At 46.6% G+C, this 10,968-nt stretch overlaps 1 protein-coding gene across 1 annotated transcript in view; it reads right to left on the reverse strand.

Moving 5' to 3' along the window:
• TRPM1 (transient receptor potential cation channel subfamily M member 1) overlaps nt 1–10,441 on the reverse strand; it is a 76,608-nt gene extending 66,167 nt beyond the window's left edge. Inside the window, exon 1 of the mRNA XM_060401392.1 lies at nt 10,298–10,441. Coding sequence (XP_060257375.1) covers nt 10,298–10,429 — 132 coding nt within the window. The 5' untranslated portion in view covers nt 10,430–10,441. The remainder of the gene's footprint in view (nt 1–10,297) is intronic.
• Between the last annotated feature and the right edge of the window lie 527 nt (nt 10,442–10,968).

Here is a 10,968-nt window from a genome sequence, read left to right on the forward strand (position 1 = left end):
AATCTAAAAATGTGATACAAACAAACTTATTTACAAGACAGAAATGGACTCACAGACACAGAAAACAAATTTATGGTTACCAAAGGGGAAAGGTTGGGGGGAAGGGATAAATTAGGACCTTGGGATTATCAGATGCACACCACTATATATAAAACAGATAAATGATAAGGACCTACTGTATAGCACACGGAACTACACTGAATATCTTGTAATAATCTATAAAGGAAAAGAATCTGAAAAAGAATATGTGGGAATTCCCTGGTGGTCCAGTGGTTAGGACTTAGTGCTGTCACTGTGGGACCTGGGTTCAATTCCTGGTCGGGGGCTAAGATCCCACACACTGCACAATGTGGCCAAAGATACATAGAAGTAGATACAGGTACAGATAACTGAATCATTCTGCTGTACACCTGAAACTAACACAACATTGTAAATCAACTACACTTCAATTTTAAAAAATTTTTAAATTAAGACTTTATTTTTTTAGAGCCATTTTAGGTTTACAACAAAACTGAAAGGGTGGTACAGAGATTTCCCATAAACTCCCTGCCCTCCATCCTTATCAACATTCTCCACCAGGGAAGTGTATTTTTTACCAAAGTCGAACCTACATTGACAAATCATTACCACCCAAAGTTGATAGTGTGTGTTATTTCACTCTTGGCATTGTACAGTCTATGGTTTGACAAATTAAAATGACTTCTATCCACCATTATAGTATCATACACAGTGTTTTCTGCCCCAAAAATCTTCTGTGCTCTGCCTATTCATCCCTCCCTCCTCCTACTCTCTGGAAACCACTGAATTTTTACTATCTCCATAGTTGCACCTTTTCTACGTTGTTGTATAGTTGGAATCACCCACTCTAAAGTCCTTTTAGGCTGGCTTCTTTCACTTGCAAGCATGCTAAGTCACTTCAGTTGTGTCTGACTCTGTGCAATGCTATGGACTATAGCCCTTCAAGCTCCTGAATCCATGGGATTCTCCAGGCAAGAATACTGGAGTAGGTTGCCATGCCTCCTCCAGCGGATCTTCCTGACCCAGGAATCAAACCTGTGTCTCTTATGTCTCCTGGATTGGCAGGCAGGTTCTTTACCAAGCAGTGTCACCTGGAAGCCCCTTCTTTCACTTGGTTGTATGCCTTTAAGCTTCTACCATGCCTTTCTGACAGATAACTCTTTTTTAGTGCTGAATAATATTCCATGGTCTGGATGTACCACAGATTGTTTACCCATCTACCCTCTGAAGTTAGTTGCATCTAAATTGTGTCAATTCCAAATAAAGATGCCATAAGCATCTGTGTGCGGTTTTCCATGCGGGTGTAAGTTTTCCCATTTAAAAATCTGAATGATGTGAATGTATGACCTTGGTGTGTGGCCATCCCTCAAGTTTGCCATAGACCCTCCAGGACCTGTGGCTAATAAATCTTATTCCTCCAAGTTCCCTTGGTCTTGTCTTAAGTGTATTTTGCAATCAGAATAAGAACCACAAGGGCTAGGGCAGCCACATCAGTCCTAGAGGGGTGATGTCTGTGGGGCTCCCTGCAGTGAGGCCTGGGTGAATGCCCTGGGCATGCCTAGCCAGGAGCTTCATTTTCCACAGGCTGAGACCAACATGGTTATACAAAGCACAGAGCTCAGGAGACTGGGGATCATCGGCCGACCACACATATACATGTATGTATATATATTTCCTGGTTCCATCCACCAAAAGGGGCTAAAAACACTCTGACAGAATTGAATATACTTAGTGTGCAAATATTTGTTTCTAAACAACATTCTCCACTAAAAAAAGCCAGGGCTCCTAGGACAAATGACTGAATCCAGATCTGGGGCAGAGAAAGTACAAGAAGAGCTTGGAACATCTTGTGCCAGAAAGTAAGGAAGTGTTTACTTTCCAGTTGGGAACTTGTCAGAAAACACACAACCCTCTTTGAAAGGGCTCTCATTGGCTTTATCTGAGATGTGAGCATGAAACTAAATGATCACAATAAAGAACTGTAACCCTTTGGCTGAAATAAGGATCCATGAACTCACAGTGGCATAAATTTATACAGAAATAAATATATAGGGGAGATGGGAAAGCTCTTTCTTGCATTTTTTAGTCACCCTCCCAATGTAGCAGGCCCAGGTTCCACCCCTGGTCAGGGAACTAGATTCCGCATGCCACAACTAAGACCCAGTACGGCCACATAAATAAATATTTAAAAAATAAAGAAAATAAAGAAAACCAACATTTGGTAACCGTCAAGAATCTTTGTTGAAATCTACATGCCATAGGTAAAGGATTGGCGAGGAACAGTACACTTACATAATCTCAAGGCATCTCCCACAGATATTTCTTAATCACAAAGGGGAAATGAGAACCTGACAGGTTGGAGAAATCTGGTGAATACCACCTAAAATAAAGTGAGCTGTCACCAGCAGTGAAACCAATATTCACCATGAGCCTCTAGATGAAATGCAGAGAAGAAAAACTACCTAAAATGCAAAATCTGAATCTAATAAGGAGGAAACTTTCGACAACCAAATTGAGGAGCATCCTGGAAAACAACGGAAATCACTGACCTTCAAAACTCCAAAGGCCATGAATAGCAAGTAAAGGCTGGGTAACAGTCACAGGAGCTATAGAGACCTGACCCTGGAACACCCTTCAGTTTTTTGCCTCATCTTTGGCCCTGCCCCCCAGTCCCGCCCACCCTTTCGGCTCCCACCCTCTGATCCCTCTCCAGGCCCCACTCCCTCTAATGGCTCACTGACCCTTCCTCCCAGTGCCTCCACCCCACCCCTGCATAAGAAACTAACAAGTGGGCCCCTCACAGAAAACTGTTAATAACCAGGTGTGGGAAATCAGGGAAGCTTCCCAGGTGGCACAGTGATAAAGAATCCACCTGCTAACGCAGAAGACTCAGGTTCGATCCCTGGGTTGGGAAGATCCCCTGGAGGAAGAAACAGCAACCCACTCCAGTGTTCTTGCCTGGGAAATCCCATGGACAGAGGAGACTGGTGGGCTACAGTCCATGGGGTCCCAAAGAGAGGGATACAACTTAGCGGCAGGGCACACATGCACGTGGGAAATCAGAAAGCCAGGGTCTAGCCCCTTGGGAAACTAGGCTCAGGCCCCTGTCATCACAAGGGGGACAAGCCATCTGCCCTGCAGGGTCTCAAGTGCTAAGGTGGGTAAGGAGCAGGGCCGGCAGTAACATGCCTCAGACATAGTCACATCTATTCCATCACAGGCAGTATTCAAACGCTCCCAGGCACCCTTCCTGCTGGTGCAGGGCATCTGTGGGTCTCCAGGGCCATCAGCCTGGCATCTGCTCCCCCAACTCAGGAGGGGGCTTTTCAAGGCGCCCAGCACTGACTCTGCTTGTAGCCATGGGCAAGGGCAGCAGCTGGTATCCACACAGCTCCAGGCTCAACCCACTTCCCTCTGCTTCACCAAAAATCCATTCTTTTTCTAATGAAAAAGCTAATATGTGATTACCATACTTTCCCTGAGGAAAGAAAGGCTTTGCATTAGTACTAACTCTGAATTTTTCTTATTCTGTTTTTAGTTTAGTTAGGAAGAATCCAGGTCCAAAATTCCAGTTACTGCTTGTTGTTGTTATTCAGTCACTCAGTTGTATTCGACTGTTTACCACCCCATGGACTACTGCAGCATTCCAGGCTCCCCTGTCCTTCACTATCTCCTGGAGTTTACTGCAGGCACTCCTGCAGGGGACCGAGCAGGACTGTGGCTCCTGTGATTTTTGTGGGAGATTCATATCCATCAAGTCTGTGGTACTATGTTACTGGTTAGTCTCCAGAAATGCTCTAGAATCTTCTGAGGATGAACAAGAGGTCCCGGAAATCGCTCACTCTATGCCTGCAGTCATGGTTCACAGGGTCTATTTTCTGTCAAGAGGCCCAGCAGGGAGGCTCTCTGGCTCCCTGCTCCCCAGCCCCTCCGGCAGGCTATTCCTACACACCCTCCCTCTCTCATCTGACCCTTTTCCTCCCACAAGAATCTCAGAAGCCACAGCCCTGTTAGGTCTCCTGTAGAAGTGCCTCGTGGAAGGGTGGTGCTCACTGTCCCCTGGTGACTAAGGGGTGATTCAGAAGCCCAGGTGGAGTGTGGCCAGGGATGCGGGCAGCAGCCCACCCCTAGGCCCCTGAGGGCAGCTGGGCACACGGAGCAGGGAGTCACCCAAGTCAGCTGACGTGGGGCGAGCTCAGTCTCAGAGGCAAATTCAGGTGAGAGGCGATGGGTGGAGGGCCCCTTGGTAAACAGTCCGCCCAGCCCTCCAGAGGATGCCCCAGGGCTGAGTCAGGCCAAGGGATTAAGGAAGGGCATGTGGACTGAGATGAAAGAAAGCAGAGCCTCCTGGGGTTCATTCATAAACCCTCCAAGTCCCCCCAGCCCCTAGGCTAAATCCCGCTCACTCATTTGAAGTAGTCTCTTCCACCACAAATATTTATATTATTTTATTTTGTTAACAGAAATTGAGAAGCATTTTATTTTTTTCAGGGAAGAAGTGGTTATTTGAAATGCCTTGGGGCAGGGTAATAGGACCCCTGTCCTGGGGATTAGGCTCGCATCTGAAAGAGTGCAGGAAGCTGAGTAGGGGAAGGTGGGAGCACTGCCCACCACACTGAGCTGCAACTTTCCTGTCTCTGAAAGGGACACTGCTTTGCATAGTTCTGAGCTTCAACTGAGATGATACTAGTGCCATATTTGGGAAGTGCTACAGGAGACGTGGATTCAATCCCTGGATTCAGTCCCTGGTTCAGGAAGATCCCCTGGAGAAGGAAATGGCAACCTACTACAGTATTCTTGCCTGGAGAATTCCATGGACAGAGGAGCCTGGTAGGCTACAGTCCATGGGGTCACAAAATAGTCGCACATGACCAAGCAACTACGCAGGCACACACACACATTTAAATGGAAATCTTAGTCATTCCAACAGCTCCCCTCCTTTATCTACAGAAGTTACATGCTAGGACCCCCCAGCTGATGCCCAAAACCCAGATAGGACCAAATTCGAGATATACTATGCCTTCTCTCATACGTACATACCTATGATAAAGTTTAATTTATAAATTAGGCATAGTAAAAGATTAACAATAACTAATAATAGAATAATAACTAATAATAAAATAACACAAATGAACAGCAATTCCTAATAATGAAAGAAAAAGCCTTGCCTGGTCTGGCCTCTAGTCAATTTCTCTTACTTGGGCAAGAAGGTTCAGTAGCAGGCAGATGGGATATTTGGTGATGCTGTTGGGGCTGGGAAAGGACCTGATGTTGATGGGGATGGAGGGACGGGAGGGGCCTAATCACGAACCTAGGTTTCTGGCTGGTGGAGCTGGATGGCTGGGGGTGAAATTTATGGAGGTGGGGGCCACGCAGGCCCAGGCTTGAGGAAGACAATCCAGCCCCCTGCAGTGAACACCTCAGGCTCCAGGCACCCACTGGACCTGCAGGGAGGGAAAGGGGTCAGCTGGTTGCATGAATGAGACCCAGGGTATAGCGATATCTAGATAACTCTAGATAATGGGAATCAGAGAGATTGCTGATGGAGAGACGGCAGGAAGTAGAGAGGAAGGTGTCTGGCACTGAGTCCCCAGGAGCAGGGGAGAGGGCTGGGGACACAAGGTCTGGGAGGTGGAGGACAGACACAGTGTCTCAGGAGCCTGCTAAGGATTGTGTGTCCTTGATGGACTAGCCAGGTTTGCGGGAGGAGGGTCACAGTGAAGTGGGCTGATGGCCCTGCCAGCTCGTTTTTTGTTTTATTTTCAAAGAAAGAAAGAAAAAAAAAGAAGTATCTGCTATTAACAATAAAAAGCCCTAGGTAACCTTTATACAACCTGGGGAGTAACCACCAGATCTCGTGATCAGGTCATTTGCTGGACTTTCATGTGGATTTAGAGCTAAGTCCTGAGGAGCTGTAGACAGCCAGCCTCACCCCCCACCCCCACCCCCGTTCAGAATAGGGGTGGCATCAGGACCTTCTGGAATGGGTTCATGTGGATGGGGAGGGGCCTCTGGGGAGGTGTGGGTGGGGGGTGCCCAGGGAAGGTGGGGAGGGTGGGGCTGGGGCAACAGGGCAGCCTGGTCTGGGCCTCAGGAAGTGGCTTCGGAACTAAGAGCTGGTTTGCTGCTGGGTGAGTCTCTGTTTACTCAGTGGCCCTGCTTCTTGGGCCAAAATTAACAGCAAAGGCCACAGTGAAATGGTGATTTGTGGACCAATTTAGCCAAAAGAAACCGCTGGTCTCATGTGTCTATTTAGAGCAGACGTCTTGCGCTCTCATCCAGGGCTGCATGGGGCCCACACGTGGACCTGGTTTGACCCTTGTATCAGGAGAATTTGCTGCTGTTATTAACTGCAATAGAGGTCCCTATGTGAAAACCTTGACCTCTGGCTGCCCTGCACTGCCCTGGGGATGTGGGAACTCGGGCTGACAGACCTCCTGCACGGCTGAGGCTGTGAGTACCACCACACAGGAGAAATGAGAAAAGTGCTCTTGAAGAGGGGACAGCAGAACAGGGAAGAATGCCAGGACTCCCTTCTCTGCTGTGATGGGCACAGTGAGGCCCGCTCAAACCTGGATGCATTTGGGGTGGGGGCCATGCAGAGACCATGGGCTCCCTCACTGTGATTTCACAGATGAGGAAACAGACAGTGGAGGGGTTAGGACTTTGGTAGGAGCTCTGGGAGGTGATGGTTGGATGGCATCACTGACTCAATGGACATGAGTTTGAACAAACTCTGAGAGAGAGTGGTGGACAGAGAAGCCTGGCATGCTGCAGTTTATGGGGTCGCAAACAGTTTGACACGACTGAGTGACTGAACAACAACTGGGAAGTTAGGGGGCATCGAGACATAAGACACAGTGACATGGTGAAGCCACTAGCTTGGCCAGTCTCATGGCCAGGTGGCCGGGCTGACTCCCCTGCATGGCTCTGTCCCTCATCTCACATCTGTCTTCTGTGGCAGATTCAAAAAATTTTCTCCAAAATGGGCAGATGCTTTTGAGGTCCTCCCTGTAAGGAGGATAGAGAACAGAACTATCTCTATTTTGAATTTAAAAAAAAAAGTTGTAATAAGATTTTTCTGGCATGATCTAGCTGTGCAAGAACCACCCTTGAGGTGTAAATGTCGCGTTCACCATGGCAGCCATAGGTAGCTTATGGAGCATCTTAAATCTGGGTGGTCTGAGTTGGGATATGCTGTGAATTTACATGTAAAACAGCAAGTTATCATTTGCCATGACTAACACTGGACCTTAGGAAGAAAAGTGGGGACTTCCCTGAAGGTCCAGTGATTAAAACTTCACCTTCCAATGAAGGGATGTGGATCTGATCTCTGTTTGGGGAGCTAAGATCCTATGTGCTTTGAAGTACTGTCACCCCACTCCTCCCACCCCTAAAAAGAAAGAAAGAAAGAAAAGAAAAAGTGTTTGGGAGGATTTTTCCCAGGTGGCTCAGTGGTGAAGAATCTGCTTGCCATTGCAGGAGATGCAGGAGAAGTGGGTTTGATTCCTGAGAAAATCCCCTAGAGAAGGGAATGGCAACCCACTTCAGTATTCTTGCCTAGAGAATCCCATGGACAGAGGAGCCTTGTGTCTGTGGACACAACAGTCAGACACAACTGAGCTAATAGGTGCGAACGCATTAAAAAACTAATACAATTTTTATGTTGACCACATTTTGAAATGATCATATTGGGGATATATTGAGTTAAATACATTTTTATATTTCACTAACTTTTTTAACATGACTTATTTTTGTTTGGATACAGCTACTCTACAATGTACATTGATGTCTAGGGACAGATCTCTCTGCATATTAATGCATCCCTGGTGACTGTCTTTTTAATGGAGATGTTTAAATACTGAATGCCATTAATCTCTAGGTCAGGGACTAGGTCTCATTAGTCCTCTGGATGAGGGCTTCTATTTTCCCAGATCTAGAACTTTAACACACACACACACAAATGTGCACACGCGCACACAAAATTGTAGAACATCTTTAAAACATTTTCAAACAAAGCAAGAGAGAATTTTCTAAGAATACCTAGTGCTCCAAGTCAAGAGGACTGTAAGTTAATAGAAAGTCTGCTTTGTTTTCACTTAGTTCAGAATGAAGACCAACCACTTAAATGCCTGCACATCTTTCTATGCCTTGTACTTATCAACTTCGCAAAACAAATAAATGAAGTTTCGAAGGAGCCAAACCCAACACAAGCCCTGACTTCTGCTGAAAAATAACTAATAAAACATAAACCATGACAGCAAATACCCTCGGCACTGGTTGACATTTCCAGTTACATTTTCTGGGGCCTAAAATACAAGGCAGGGAATGATCACTTTATGGGACAAATATCACTGCAAATGCCATGAATCAAAACTGCTGCTTGAAGGGCTTCCCTGGGGGTTCAGTGGTAAAGAATCCTCCTGCCAACACAGAAGACATGGATTCGATCCCTGATTCGGAAAGATCCCACATGCTATGGAGCAACGAAGCCTGTGCTCTAGAGCCCGGAAGCCACAATTACTGAAGTCTGTGTGCCCTAGAGTCCATGCTCTGCAATAAGAGAAGCCTGAGCACCACAACTAGAGAGCAGCCCCCACTGGCCACAGCTAGAGTGATGCCCGCACAGCAATGAACAGCTATCACAGCCATGAAGAGCTATCACAGCCATAAATAAACAAATCAAATTATATATATATATATATTTTTAAATGTTGCTCAATAGTTTGCAAAATGTAATTTGGTGAACATTCCCAAAGACAACCCTTTCCCAAAATCAGACCTGTATTAATAAGGTCCTCTCCCAGAGAGGCCGATTGTCCCTCTTATTTCCTCCATAAATACTTACTTTAGGCTCAGCAAATCTGTCTTGTCTTTTTCCTCCCGACCTCTCTCCCTTTTTTTATTCCCGTCTCCTACCTCTGGTCAACCGAGAACAAATCCTGTGAATATTTTCAACATTCCCCACATTCCCACTATTTTTGCTAATATTTGCTAAAGTTTACAATTTTTCTGGTAACAAAAGGAAAATGTATTTCTTATTGAATATTGTTAAAGTAAAAGAAAAAGAAATGTACAAAGGAATAAATAAACATCACACAAACTAACTGCATTTAAAATAATGACTAGCATTTCAACGTATTCCTTGGCTCTTTCCTATGAATAGATAAGATACGTGTGTGTGTGCACGCGTGTGTAATGAAAACTATGATTATCCTGCTTTGTCATTATTCATTCTTCTCTGTCGTTTAAAAAGTTAATACATTACAAAGACTTCCCTGGTGGTCCAGTGGTTAAGACTTCACTTTCCTGTGCTAGAGAGGAGAGTTTTATCCCTGGTCAGGGAGCTAAAATCCTTGATGGCTCAAGGCCCAAAACCCAAAACATACAACAGAAGCAGTATTGTAACAAATTAAGTAAAGATTTTAAAAATGGTCCACATCGAAAAAAAAAAAAAAGACTACATTTCACCTTGCAGATAGACCACGATTATGTGTCCAGTCCTCTATTTCAGGATTTGGATTGTCCCCTGTGTTTTACTGTAGTAAACAGTGCTCTATAAATGTTGGCTTATATTTACATTAATCCATCAGGATTATTTCCTTAGGACATATCCTTAGTTGTGCAGTTGTTGGACTTGGGCGTATGTGCATGCTAAGTTGTGTCCAACTCTTTGTGACCCCATGGACTGTAGCCTGCCAGTCTCCTCTGTCCATGGGATTTCCCAGGCAAGAACACTGGAGTGGGTTGCCATGACCTGTTCCAGGGGGCATGCCCTTCTCCAGGGATCAAACCCACATCTCCTGGATCTCCTGCACTGGCAGGTGAACTGCCTTCTAGAAGCCAGCTACTGTTTCCCACCCCCCGCCCCCTAGCAGTGAGACGGAATCTCCATCTTCCTTCACAGCCAATCAGTCTTTCCACCGAGGTTTTAACTAACAGCTAAAAAGTCAGCTGATAAAGGCTTACAGGGACATCCCGGCCAAGAGGAAGACTCACAGATGCACATTCTGCAGGAAGCAGGGGACCAAGTTAAGATGCTAGGGAGTGAAGGCCAGGAGGCCAAGCCCTGGAGCTGGCTCTTCTCAGCAGAACCCCAGCATCTGCATTTAGACAATGAAGCCTGGTGGTGGCCAGTTCCATAGTCTTGTCCCTTCAGGAAACATGGATTCACTGGCCCTTCCCACATGACCTTGTCCAGCCAGGCTCCACAGGAGAGGAGCTGGAGGCCCCAGGAAGCTGAGTCCTACCTCCAACACTCCCCCACACCTGAGCTTACCTGCCCCAGCACAGGGCCAAGAGGGTGCAGCTGGCCTCTTTCCGCCTCCTCCTCTGGCCAGGCAGGAGGCTGGCCGAGGAGCGCCCACCCTTTAAGAGGAGGTATCCACATGAGGAGCACGTGAGCCCCCATACTGAGCTCTCATGATCCCCATGAGGCTTGTGACCTCGCTTCCAGGCCCAAAAAGGAAGCCAAAGCCCAGCCCACCAGGCTGTTCAATGTCCATGACACAAAAGCAGCCTTGGGGTCTGGGGAGGCTGGAGGAGGGGAGTGAGAACTTTCCCTTTGAAGTGACCCTTCCCCCAGCAGCCCTTCCCAGCTAAAAATGTCAGCACTGTTTGAATAATTGAGACAATTGGACATAACTGGCTCTTTTAGCAGCCTCTTAGCTTGAAGGCAGTGCCCTAATTACCCTAATCCTTTCATATCATCTGAGGCTGGGCCAGAGGTCGAGGTGGATGTGAGTCCCATGTGACTGTCAGCCTTGTCTTGGTGCTCCTGAGCCCTGGGTCCCCACTCCAACCACAGCCCGAGTGACCTATGTCCACAGTCACCCCACAACTACCCTGATGAGAGCTTCTGAGGTTTGCTGTAATGATTAGTCCAGTGATCAAGGAGATCAAACAGGTCAGTCTTAAAGGAAATCAACCCTGAATATTCATTGGAAGGAC

The sequence above is a fragment of the Ovis aries genome, chromosome 18, assembly GCF_016772045.2.
Source record: "Ovis aries strain OAR_USU_Benz2616 breed Rambouillet chromosome 18, ARS-UI_Ramb_v3.0, whole genome shotgun sequence".
In the NCBI taxonomy this organism is placed as follows: domain Eukaryota; kingdom Metazoa; phylum Chordata; class Mammalia; order Artiodactyla; family Bovidae; genus Ovis; species Ovis aries.